Consider the following 13,733-nt stretch of genomic DNA (forward strand, 5'->3'; position numbering starts at 1 on the left):
TCGGTGACTTGGGCGTCGGCTCATACCTTCTCACGGCATTATCGCTTGGACGTGGCAGCACGGGCCGAGGCCCAGTTTGGAGCTTCAGTGTTGCGTTCTGGGATTTCCATGTCCCCCCTGGGTGAGTACTGCTTGGGTACATCCCACCAGTCTATGGATTGATCTGCTTGATGATATGGAAGGTAAAATTATGTATCATACCTGATAATTTTCTTTCCATTAATCATAGCAGATGAATCCATAGTCCCTCCCAGATATCTGTACTGTTTGTTCTAGTTCAGTATATTTCAGGTTCAAGTTTAGACTTCAGTTCCTGTTCAGGAGGACTTCGAGTTCAAGTTCTTCCACTTGGATTTCCCTGGAGTTGGGACGACTTTGTGTTACAGTGAGCTGCTGCTTTTTTCCCCCGTTTCAACGGTGGTTGGATTCATAACTAATTATGCCAGTGCTCCCCTCCCGCTTCGTGGTGGTAGTAGGGTAGCTTTGTTTCCCTTTCGCTTTGGCGGTAATGGGTTAAGCCAGCTCCTCCCGCGGATGCGGTAGCAGGACATGCCAGTTCCCCCTGCATCGGTGGGTGTGGGTGCCCCCCCCCCCCCCCGCCCGCTTCGGCGGTGGTTGGGTGCGGAGTGTCCCTTTGTGGGTGTAATTCTCTGTTTAGTGATTCCTGCGGATGGAGCTTTGATATCGACTATACTGAGGATTTCCTGGTAGCACATGACCACATATAGAGAGGCAAAAGATTGCTCTCTATCTCCACCTGCTGGTAGATGGACACAACCCACCAGTCTATGGATTGATCTGCTATGATTAATGGAAAGAAAATTATCAGGTATGATACATAATTTTACCATTTTACCATGGGTCACATTGGATAAGTTTGGGAGAGGCACTGGAATATGGGCGTTTATTTCAGTGTTATAATATTATTTTTTGTTTTTGAATTTTGTCCTCTGATGTTAAAGCATCCAAAAGGCCATTGTAACATTTATTTACTGCTTTTAAAATAATTTGTTTCTTCTCTAGGAGGTTTGATAAGCTCAAAAGCAAGCGGGCCAAGTGTTCCACTCATAAACAGCGAGTTATAGTGATGTTGTATAACAAAGTTTGTGACATTGTAAGCAGTTTGGCAGAGTTGCTGGAAATACAGCTCCTGACAGACACAACAATTCTACAGGCAAGTCCATTTCATTCTAACTCGACTACCTGTTTGTTAGCTTTGGGAGAGGGGATTATATTATTTTTTGTTTATTTTAATGTATGCTTTATTGCAACAGTTTACACTTGTTTTCAAAATAACAATTAATAGCTACGTAGTGATCGGTATTTAGTAGCCTGTTCAAATAAATTCTAAAATCTTATGCGCTAATCTTACTATATTGTAGAACCAAATATACATGCTTTTATTGACCTCTCTTTTCATCACAGACATAGAAGATGACTTTGTACAAGTCGTCTAGGTAGGAAAATGGATTAGGTCTGTGCATTTAGAAAAATTGTATTACTTTATAAAAAGCTAGGTGTATGCTGCAGCCTTTTGTAAAAAATATATACCGTATTTTTTCGGGACTATAAGACGCACCGGACATAAGACGCACCTAGGTTTTAGAGGAGGAAATAGGAAAAATTTTTTTTTCCTTTTTCCCTCCTCTAAACCTAGGTGCTCCGGTGTGTCTGTCCGAATCCCTCCCTCCAAGTTCGGGATCGCGTCAGGGTTACCTCCTCCCCCCCTCCCCCCGGCCCTGTGACCACCTCTCCCCTTACGCGATCTTCCCTGGTGGTCTAGTGACGTCGGAGCAGGAAAGAGCCCCCTCTTTCCTGCCCAGCGCGCTGCTCTCCATCCTCCTGTATGCATTGCTGCCTGACGGTCTCGGTGAGATTCAAAATGGCTGCCGAGAATTGAAGTCTCGGTGGCCATTTTGAATATCGCCGAGATCGTCAGGCTGCATACAGGAGGATGGAGAGCAGCGCGCTGGGCAGGAAAGAGGGGGCTCTTTCCTGCCCCGACATCACTAGACCACCAGGGAAGATCGCGTGAGTAAGGGGAGAAGTGGTGACAGGGCCGGGGGGGGGGGGGGGGGGGAGGAGGTAACCCTGACGGCGATCCCGAACTCAGAGGTCGGGCAGCTTGCCAGCCAGCCAGCCAATCTCTACCTTCGGACTATAAGACGCATCCCCCATTTTCCTCCCAAATTTGGGGGGAAAAAAGTGCGTCTTATAGTCCGAAAAATACGGTAGTTACTATGTATGTAGCAGAGTTTGGAAACTAGCATGTGTGCTGGGAACTGATTAAAGAAGCTGTCATCCAAAACTCTAAAATTTACAATGGATGGTAGTTTTGAAAACCAGAGATACAATCACTCATTCTCAAAAGACAAGCAGGCTGCTTGTTCTCATATGTGGGCGATGTCCGCGTTGGCCCAGGAAACGGAAAAAGTTTTGAAGCAAAATAAAATGTTTTGCCCAGAGTATTCTGGTGGTGAATTATGCGCACCGCGCCGTGCGCAGAAGACTTCCCACCCGTCGCTTGAGCGTACCCCTTAGTTCTTTCTGGTAGCCTGGAAGATCCGTACCGGACTAAGCTGAAACCTGGAACGGGTAGGGACAGCAAGACAGTCTATGGCAGCCACCGGTTCTGGCCACCAGAGGGCGAGGGGAGCATAAACCAAGACACAGGCAGAAAGCATACTGAAGCACAGAGAGGCTTAACACACACAGGTGCAGCACAGAGGAGCAATCAGAGCCATGCTGGAAGCAGCCAGCACACAGAGACAGAGCTAACTTAGAAAGGACAGACAGAAGCCAGCTTAGAAGCCGACCGCCAGAAATAAGGTAAGCCTGAGAGGGGTCACGACCACAGACGTAACAGGTTTTCAGTAAATGCTTAATGAATATGCATGTGTCTTCTGTCTTCTTATGATGAAACGGACCCAGTTAGCTAGAGAGGCTCAATGAGAGAGGATATTTGGAGCCAGGTCCGATTCCTCGATATCAGCATTGGTGTCAAATACTGCACTGGCATCGGGAGTGTCAGTACATATGGCTGCGAAGCCTTGTAGATACTGGGAGCAGTGGTGCACGAGTGGGTCTCCACCTGACTCAACGCCAACTGCTGTGCAGGGCCCCTGGGACCAACCAGCATCAGAGCCGACCCTGATGCAACGTGAGGATTCAATGTCGTCCTCGTCAGCACCTCAATGATCAACTTCGGGCGAGGCCAAGAATCATCGCCATCGATCGCCCTCAACACACACAGTGCCAGGAGCTTGGACATCAAGGGATTTGTGCACCCGAGAAGCATCAGCGCTGGGTGGACTGCTCCCCCTCAATTCAGGAGGTGCTCATAAGTCGGTCCTCCCAAGAAGCCAGAACCAAGCTCCCATCTGGACCCCAGCAGTTCTGCAGCTTGTCCCTGAGCTAGCAACCCAGCTTTTCCTGGTGTCTGCCCTCAATGAGCGCATCTGGGCCTTGCTCCCTGAGCAGCTTGGATGGTTTATTGCAAAGGTTTGCATTGGTATCGGGGTGCTTGGGTATACCCTGCCTCCCGTTGTGGCCCTGCTTGGCCTCAGCCTCTGATGCTGCCTCCATCACAGGTGTTGCGTGCAGCTCCGGTGTCGAATGTCACCCAAGCCTGTACCCCTCGACATTGGTGGAGGAAGCTTCACCAGAGCCGAGGCGGGAGCTGACTCTTCGACTCTTCTTGAGGACATGGTTCCTTTAAGTCAAGGCAGGCGTGGTCTCAGCCGTCCATGAGGAGGTTTTGACTGACACTGATGAGGAGCTCTCATGGGTGTCAGGATGATCCATGGTACTTTTCGAAGGATGAGTCTATGGCATCCCCTCTGAACTCTTTCCTCCACTTGAAAAGAGACAACCTCCCCCAGAGAGCCTTTGTTTTCCCCCTTTTGTGAAAGATCTTGCTGCTGCTATTCATGTGGAGGGCGAGCCCAGGGGCTAGTTGCTTGAGGTCCTGGACTTCGGGTCTCCTCTTAGAAAGGCTGTGACTGTCCCTCTCCACCAGGTACTGCAGGACGTTCTCATGTGGAATTGGGAGTCCCTTCTATCCAGTACTGCCAAAAAAGATCAATACTATGTACCAGATCCACAGCACACCTGGTTTTGATAAGCCCCAGTTGCCTCATCATTCCAGGAGTTCTAGAGACTATGCTTTGCTGCCCCCAAGCAGAGAAGCTAGAACCTTGGACTCTTTTGGCAGGAAGAATTTCCAGGCTTCTGTTCGTGTCATGCATTCAATCATACCAGCTCTTCATGAGCGTCTACTTGTGGGACTCAGTGTGCAAGATACTGGACTTGGCTGACTCCACCGAGCAGGCCAAGTCACTGCGCAAGTTGGCCAAGCAGCAGAAGGCGTGTCGTAAGTTCTTTGGCCAGGTGCCCATACGACACTTTTGATTGTGGCATCCAGGATCTCTGCCTGAAGTATAGCAATGCGCAAGACTCTCAGTGGCTGCATGTTCTGACTTGGAGCCAGCCGTTCAGTAGAGGTTGGCGGATGCCCCATGCCGGAGGATAAACCTTTTGGAGAGAAGGTTGAAGAGGGTCGTATGAACAAATCAAAAAACATTACTGATGCTATCTCTTCTCTCTCCGCTGGGGTCCTTCTGCATCAGCCTCCTCATCTAGGAGGGCTTTTGGCAAGTCAAGAAGGGGTTCCTAAGGTATAAATCCACAACGAACCTTTTCCGGAGATGGGAAGGTGGTAAAATGATGAGGACATGAAATGAGATTGAAGGGGGGACAGACTCAAGAAAAATGTCAGGAAGTATTTTTTTCACGGAGAGAGTGGGGATGCTTGGAATGCCCTCCCACGGGGAGGTGGTGGAGATGAAACAGTAACGGAATTCAAACAATGCATGGATAAACATGAATCCTGTTCGGAAGGAATGGATCCTCAGAAGCTTAGCTGAGATTGGATGGTCGAGCCGGTGGGGGGAGGCGGGGTGGTGGTTGGGAGGTGGGCCTTGTTCTGGGCAGACTTCTACGGTCTGTGCCCTGAAAATGGCAGAAACAAATCAAGGTCAGGTATACACATATAAAGTAGCACATATGCGTTTAAATTGTTGGGCAGACTAGATGGACCGTGCAGGTCTTTTTCTGCCGTCATCTACTATGTTACTATGTTTCATCCGCGACGAGGTAACAGGCTCTTTTCTGATCTCGTTTTTTGGGCCCAGGAACTAGAGTCTGACGACTTTTTTTGTCATTTTCTAAAAAAAAAAAAAAAAAAAAAAAAAATATATATATATATATATATATATATATATATATATATAACCCATAGTTTCTTTAGTTTTGACCTGTTTTTAAGTTACTTTTCTTTTTCGTCACGGCTGGCCTTTAGGCCACACGGTCGGGTTTCTCCCTTTTTGTGCCCTTCATGGTTTTGACACGATCACGTCGTTTGATTTCGCCAAATCCGTTTTTCCGTCCATGTCATCAAGGACACCCAGCGGCTTGAAATGTTGTACTCGGTGCAACTGGACCATCTCAGGTACCGACCCACGCCTGGTGTATCCAGTGCCTTGAGCCCGACCATAGCCCACACACTTGTAGTCTGTGTCTTCATATGAATAAACGGACACAAGCGTCGCGAGAAGCCCAATGAGAAAAGCTTTTTGGGACTCGGTCTGGACCTTTGACATTGAAATCGGTACCGAGGTCGCAGCGTCAATATTAACAGGAGCATCGAAATTGGGAGGAGCAGTAATGGCTGCCCCAAGACCACCACGTGCAGGGAGCAGTGAGGCGTCAAGTGGGTCTCCACCTGCCTCGAGGTCTCCTGTTATGCAGGCCGAGGGAGACGTGAGGATTCCACGTCCTCATCGGTACCGATGAGTCTCGATGACGGGCGTTGAGCGAAGGCTAAGAAGCACCGTCATCGTTCTCCTTTGACACACAGTGCCGGGAGTTCCGGGGCGTCGAGAGAGTTGGCACCCGAGAAGCGTTGGTGTTGAGAGGACCTCTCCCCCCATATACAGGAGGTGCCGATGCGTCGATCTTGTGGCAGCCCGATACCTCCTTTCGAGCCTCAATAGATTCTGCCACGGCTGCTCCACCGACCCGCAGCCTTTTCCAATGTGGCTCTCGACGAACGCATCTGAGCCCTGCTTCCAGAGCTTCTGGAGGGATGCTGCGCCAGTCTGCTTTGGTGTCGGGGGTGCTTTCGCCTTCCATGCCGTCGGCTGCGGTGGCGTCTCGCCCTTCCCATGCGGAGAGGTCCCCGGCTGCCACCTGGGTTGACTCCCCTTTGACGTCGGTGAAGGAAGTTTCACCGCAGTCTACGTGGGCATCGACTTCTCGACATTGCCATCGAGGACATAGTTCCTCGGTGTCGAGGCAGGCTCAGTCTCTGAGTGCCCTGAGGGAGGTCTTATCCATTACTGAAGAGGAGCGCTCGTGGGAATCAGAGGAAGACACCAGGTACTTTTCTTCTAACAAATCCTTTGGGATTCCCTCTGACCCTTCCCCTCCACCAGAAAGGAGACTGTCTCCACCGGAGAGTCTGTCCTTTACATCTTTTGTCCGTGAAATGACTATGGCTATTCCTTTCCCTATGGAGGTGAGGATGAGCCCAGGGCTGAGATGTTCGTGGTCCTGGATTATCCTTCTCCACCTAGAGAGGCTCTGACGGCTCCTTTACATAAGGTACTGAAGGAAGTCCTTATGTTGAACTAGTCATTCCCTCTGTCTGGCCCCGTGATCCCGAAAAAAACTGAATCCTAGTATCGGATCCATGGTGAACCTGGATTGATGAGGTCTCAGTTACCCCACAATTTCATGGTGGTGGACTCCACCCTCAAGAGAGCCAGGAGTACTAGGGACTATGCCTCGGCGCCCCCAGGCAGAGAAGCTAGGACTCTTGATTCTTTGGGGAAGAAATAGTGTCAGACCGCTATGCTCGCTGCCAAATTCAATCTTACCAGCTCTTCACCAGCATCCACTTGCGGAGCTCGGTGAGGGACTGTCCAGCTTGGTTGATGCACTCCCTCTGGAGCTGGCCAAGCCTTTTCGCCAGGAGGTCAGGCAGCAGAAGGCCATGTCGAAAATTCCTGGCCAGGGGTACGTTCGACACTTTTGATGTAGCATCCAGGATCGCTTCCCAAGGTATAGTGATGCGCAGACTCATGGCTGCATGTCTCTGACCTGGATCATTCGGGTCCAGCAGAGAATGGCGGATGTTCCTTGTTGGGGGGATAACCTTCTTGTTGAGAAAGTAGAGGATCTAGTTGATCAGATCAAGAAGCACAATGATGCTATGGATTCTCTCTCCCTCCGGGCGTCTTCTGCTACTACCTCCTCATCTAGGAGGTTTTTTGGGTGGGAAGAGGAGTGCCTCCCTATTCCTATGCTAGGTGTAGGTACACTCCTGCTTCTCGGCAGCCTGCCCAGCTTCAGTCCAGCGCGCTCGTTCTCGTCAACAGTGTGCGCCTAAGGCCCTAACACTCCCCAGCAAAAGCAAGGGACGGGCTTTTGACTGGCTCCAGTTTCAGCATAGCCTCAGTAAATGTGTCCGTACCGGACGACTTGCCGGTTGTGGGGAGGTTAATGTTTTTTCACCAAAGGTGGCCTCTTATAACCGCTGACCGGTGGGTTCTTCAAATTGTCCAGTTAGGATACACCCTCAATCTGGAATCCAAGCCTCCAAATTGCCCTCCAGGAGCTCGTCCTACAGCTCCCAGCACAAGCAGAGGAACTCTCTGCCCTTCTACAGGCCCCAAACGGTCGAAAACCCGTTCCACCAGGGGAAGAAGGGCTGGGATTCTATTCCAGGTACTCCTTGTGCAAAAGAAAACTGGGGATGCGTCCATCCTAGACCTAAGGGCCCTGAACAAATTTCTTATCTGAGAAAAGTTCAGGATGGTTTCCTGGGCACCCTTCTTCCCATGATTCAGGAAAACGATTGGCTATGCTCTCTGGAATTAAATGATGCTTACACACACATCTCAATACTTCCAGCTCACAGGAAGTAACTTCGATTTCGGCTGGGAACACCAGCATTTTCAGTACTGTGTACTGCCTTTTGGCCTGGTGTCTGCGCCCAGAGTGTTTACAAAATGCCTGGCTGTAGTCGCAGCGTCGCTACGCAGAGTGGGAGTGCATGTGTTTCCTTATCTTGACGATTGGCTGGTGAAGAGCACCTTGAAGAAAGGTGCTCTGGAGTCCATGCGAATAACTATTCAAGTGCTGGAGCTACTGTGGTTCGTCATAGATTATCCCAAGTCCCATCTCACCCCAATCCAAAAATTGGAGTTCATTGGAGCTCTGCTGAACACTCAGACAACTCGAGCTTATCTCCCCGAGGCAAGGGCGGACAACCTTCTGTCCAGGTGTCCATGGTTTCAAGCGTCCTCATTAGGTCACGGCTCGGCAGATATTGAGACTTCTGGGGCACATGGCCTCCACAGTTCATGTCACGCCCATGGCACAATCTACATACAAGATCAGCTCAATGGACCCTAGCTTACCAGTGGTTTCAAGCTGCGGGGGATCTAGAAGATGTATTCAACTGTCCGACTTTCGGAATTTTATTTTTGTACATTTGTACCCCGCGCTTTCCCACTTATGGCAGGCTCAATTCTCTTCAGTGGTGGACGATTCAATCCAATTTGACCATGGGGCGACCATTCCAAGTTTCTCAGACATAAAAAGTACTGACGACGGATTCATCTCTCATGGGGTGGGGAGCTCATGTAGATGGGCTCCATACTCAGGGTGCTTAGTCATTTCAGGAAAAAGGTCTGCAGATCACCCTTCTGCAATTAAGAGCGATCTGGAACGCTCAAAAGGCTTTCAGAGATCGGCTGTCCAGCCGAGTAATCTTAATTCAGACAGACAATCAGGTTGCGTGTTTTACCACCAACAAGCAAGGGGGCACCGGATCTCGTCCTCTGTGTCAGGAAGCCATCCAGATGTGGCTCTGGGCTCGCCGTCACGGCATGTTTCTCCAAGCCACTCAAATCAATCACAAGGTCCCTCAGTTCTCTTCCAGGCTTCAGGCCCACGACAGACTGGCGTCAGATGCCCTTCTCCTACATTGGGAGACAGGCCTTCAGTATGCGTATCCTCCTTTCTCCGAGGACAAGCAGGCTGCTTGTTCTCACGACTGGGTGACGTCCACGGCAGCCCCCTCCAACCGGAAAAAAGTCTTGCGGGAGGTTTCGCGCGCTGGGCACGCCGAACACGCATGCGCGGCCGTCTTCCCGCCTGTGCGTTCCGCTCAGTTTTTTGTTTTCCGCGCTTGGAGAGAGACTGCTTTGCGTCTCTCTGTTGTCCAGCCTCGGAAACCGGTAGCGCTTGTTCGCTTTTTTCTTTGTTTAGTGGCGCCGTTCGCGCCTTCTTTCTCCTTTTCTTCTTAAAAAAAAGTCCTACTTTTCGTAGTTGTAGCTTTTTAGTTTGTTTCGCCGTGCGTTCGCACCTTTTTCCTCTTGGTGACCTTTTTCCCGCCACCATTGCCGATTTTGACCTCGCCACTGCGCTTTTTCCATCAATAACATCGAGGATACCCAGCGGCTTCAAAAAGTGTGGTCGGTGCGGCAGGCAGATTTCACTTTTCCGACACCCACGTTTGCTGCCTTCAGTGCCTCGGGCCTGAGCATAATCCCAAAGTGTGCAACTTGTGTCTCGGCTTGAAGAAGTGGACACAGGTAGCGAGGCAAGCTCAACGGGATCGGATTTTTGGAGCTTGCGCCGCCCCTTCAGCGTCGAAGTCGGCAGCATCGGCACCGGTGGTGTCGACTTCGGCTCCGGTCATGGCATCGACCTCAGGAGTACAGGTACCACCGGCCCAACGACCTTCTTATCGCTGGGAGCAGTGAGCAGCCGAGTGGGCCTCCACCTGCCTTGGCAGCTCATGCTGTACAGGGCCATCGGACCTGACCCCCAAGGGAGGTTGTGTGGATTCTACGTCCTCCTCGTAGGTACCGCGGAGCACCGATGGCATGCATCAAAGTTAGCTAAGAAGCATCGTCATCAGTTGCCCCCTTCACACGGTACTGGGAGCTCCGGGGGCGTCGAGAGATTCGGCACCTGAGAAGCGTCGACGTCGGGAGGACCGCTCCCCCTCCAACCAGGAGGTGTTCATGCGTCGGTCGTCGGGCAGTCCTGGTACCGTCTCCTGGCCCCATGCAGATTCGAGCACCGACTCTGGCACCGGCCCCACAGCCTTTCCCGACAGAGACTCTGGACAAGCGCCTCCGAGCCATTCTCCCAGGCATCCTGGAAAGACTGCTGTGCCAGTCGCTACCGGTGCCGGGGGTGCTTGTGCCCTCGGCACCATTGACGGAAGCACCGTCTGGCTCTGGCCCTGTGATGTGGTCGTCGACACCGGTGCCGCTTGCGGCATCGGTCTCGGCCGCCACTCAGGTGGAGTCGACGTCGATGGAGGGAGCTTCGTCCCCGCCGGCGTGGGAATCCACCTCTCGACGCCATCATCGAGGACGTGGTTCCTCTGAGTCGAGACGGGCCCGGTTTCGGACGGAAGTCGGAGAACTCATGTCCGACACTGAGGAGGAGGAGGACCCCAGGTATTTCTCGTCCGAGGAGTCCTGTGGTCTTTCCTCTGGCCCCCCTCCTTCACCGGTAAGCATACTCTCCCCACCTGAGAACCTTTCCTTCGCCTCTTTTGTGAGGGACATGTCTGTGAGCATTCCCTTTCCTGTGATTACGGTGGACGAGCGAAGCGCTGAGATGCTCTAAGTCCTCGACTATCCATCACCACCTAGAGAGTCTTCCACGGTTCCACTGCACAATGTCCTGAAGGAGACACTGCTGTGAAACTGGCTGAAGCCTCTATCTAATCCCACCATCCCGAAGAAAGCGGAGTCCCAGTATAGAGTCCACACAGACTCGGAGTTGATGAGGACTCAGTTGCCACACGACTCTGCGGTCGTGGATTCTGCTCTCAAGAGAGCCAAGAGTTCAAGGGATACCGCCTCGGCGCCCCCGGGGCGTGAAACTTGCACTCTGGACTTTTTTGGGAGGAAGGCCTATCATTCCTCCATGCTCATGACCAAGATCTAGTCTTACCAGCTGTACACGAGCATTCACATGTGGAATAATGTGCGGCAACTGGCGGACCTGGTTGACAAGCTCCCGCCGGAGCAGGCCAGGCCTTTTCAGGAGGTGGTCAGGCAGCTGAAGGCGTGTCGCAAATTCCTGTCCAGGGGTATTGATGACACTTGTGATGTTGCGTCCAGGGCCACTGCCCAAGGTATAGTGATGCGCGCACTCATGGCTGCACGCCTCTGACCTGGTCAATTGGACCCAGCAGCGGCTGGCGAATGTCCCTTGCCGGGGGGATAATATTTTTGGTGAGGTCGAGCAGTTGGTCGAACAGCTTCACCAGCGGGAAACCACCCTCAACAACCTCTCCCACCGGGCGCCTTCAGCACCTACCTCTTCAGGTAGACGATTTTTCAGGGGAAAGAAGACTGCTCCTTACGCTTACTCCAAGCATAGGTACAATCCTCCTTCCTGACAGCCTTCCAGTCTCAACCCCAGCGTACAAGTTCGCGTCAACAGCGTGCGACCAAGCAGGCCCCTGCGCCTCCCCAGCAAAAGCAAGGGACAGGCTTTTGACTGGATTCATGGGAGCATAGCCGCCATACAAGTGCCCGTGCCGGACGGCCTGCCGGTCAGGGGGAGGTTAAAATGTTTTCACGAAAGATGGCCTCTCGTAACCTCCAACCAGTGGGTTCTCCAAATAGTGCGGTGCAGGTACACCCTCAATTTGACCTCCACTCCGCCAAGTTGCCCGCCGGGAGCTCAGTCCTTCAGCTCCCACCACTTGCAGAGGAACTCTCTGCCCTTCTCAGCGCCAATGCGGTCGAGCCCGTACCACCAGGGCAAGAAGGGCTGGGATTCTTTTCCAGGTACTTCCTTGTGGAAAAGAAAACAGGGGGGATGCGTTCCATCCTAGACCTGAGAGACCTGAACAAATATCTGGTCCGAGAAAACTTCAGGATGCTTTCCTTGGGCACCCTTCTCCCCATGATTCAGAAAGACGATTGGCTATGCTCTCTGGATTTAAAGGATGCTTATACTCGCATCCCGATACTGCCAGCTCACAGTCAGTATCTGCGATTCCGTCTGGTGATGCAGCATTTCCAGTATTGTGTGCTGCCCTTTGGGCTCGCCTCCGCGCCACTGGTGTTCACAAAGTGCCTAGTGGTGGTGGCGGCGGTGCTACGCAAGCTGGGGGTGCATGTGTTCCTTTATCTCGACGATTGGCTGTGAAGAGCACCTCGGAGGCAGGAGCTCTACAGTCCATGCAGAGGGACTATTCAACTTCTGGAGCTACTGGGGTTTGTGATAAACTACCCAAAGTACCATCTACGCCCAGTCAGTCACTCAAATTCATTGGAGCCCTGCTGCATTCACAGATGGCTCATGCCTATCTCCCCGAGGCGAGGGTGCAGACTCTTCTGTCCCTTGCCTCCCGGACCAGAGCATCCCAGCAGATCACAGCTCAGCAGATGTTGAGACTCCTGGGCCATATGACCTCTACTCCCATGGCACGTCTTCACATGAGACCAGCTCACTGGACCCTAGCTTCCCAGTGGTACCTAGGGGAGCCTAGAAGATGCAATCTGACTGCCTGCCAGTTTTCGCACTTCACTGGTGGACAGTTCGATCCAATTTGATCTTGGGACGCCCATTCCAAATTCCTCATTTGCAAAAAGTGCTGATGACTGATGCATCTCTCCTGGGGTGGGGAGCCCATGTCGATGGGGCTTCACACTCAAGGACGGTGGTCCCTCCAGGAATCTAGTCTGCCGATCAACTCCTGGAGTTGAGAGCGGTCTGGAACGTGCTGAAGGCTTTCAGAGATCGGCTGTCCTTTCGAGTAATCCAAATTCGGACAGACAACCAGGTTGCAATGTACTACATCAACAAGCAGGGGAGCACCGGATCTCGCCCCCTGTGTCAGGAAGCCGTTGGGTTGTGGCGCTGGGCTCACCAGCATGGCATACTTCTCCAACCCTCGTACATGGCAGGCGGTAAACAACTGTCTGGCCGACAGATTGAGCAGACTCATGCAACCGCACGAACGGTCGCTCGGTTCAAGTGTGGTATGCAAGATCTTCCGGGAGTGGGGCACCCCCTTGGTGGATCTTTTCGCCACTCAGACCAATCTCAAGCTGCCTCAGTTCTGTTCCAGGCTTCAGGCCCGCGACAGTCTAGCATCGGATTTCTTCCTCCTACATTGGGGGAGCGGGCTCCTGTACGCGTATCCTCCCATACCTTTGGTGGGAAGACTTTGCTGAAACTCAATCAAGACCGTGGCACCATGATTCTGATTGTGCCCTTTTGGCCCTGTCAAATCTGGTTCCCTCTTCTTCTGGAGTTGTCCTCCGAAGAACCGTGGAGATTGGAGTGTTTTCCAACCCTTATCATTCCGAACGAGGGGGCACTTCTGCATCCCAACCTCCAGTCTCTGGCTCTCACGGCCTGGATGTTGAGGGCATAGATTTCGCTGCCTTAGGTCTTTCTGAGGTTGTCTCCCGAGTCTTGCTTGCTTCCAGAAAAGATTCCACTAACAAGAGTTACTTTTTTCAAGTGGAGGAGGTTTGTCATCTGGTGTGACAGCAAGGCCCTAGAACCTCGTTCTTGTCCTACACAGACCCTGCTTGAATACCTTCTACAGTTATCGGAGTCTGGCCTCAAAACCAACTCAGTAAGGAACCATCTTAGTGCGATTAGTGCTTACCATTATC

At 51.9% G+C, this 13,733-nt stretch overlaps 1 protein-coding gene across 1 annotated transcript in view; it reads left to right on the forward strand.

The window, feature by feature from the left end:
- NIPBL (NIPBL cohesin loading factor) overlaps window positions 1-13,733 on the forward strand; it is a 1,064,356-nt gene that overhangs the window by 487,244 nt on the left and 563,379 nt on the right. The window contains 1 exon segment of the mRNA XM_030191924.1: window positions 1,027-1,174. Within this exon segment, the coding sequence (XP_030047784.1) occupies window positions 1,027-1,174 (148 nt within the window).

The sequence above is a fragment of the Microcaecilia unicolor genome, chromosome 2 (assembly GCF_901765095.1).
Source record: "Microcaecilia unicolor chromosome 2, aMicUni1.1, whole genome shotgun sequence".
Lineage (NCBI taxonomy): Eukaryota > Metazoa > Chordata > Amphibia > Gymnophiona > Siphonopidae > Microcaecilia > Microcaecilia unicolor.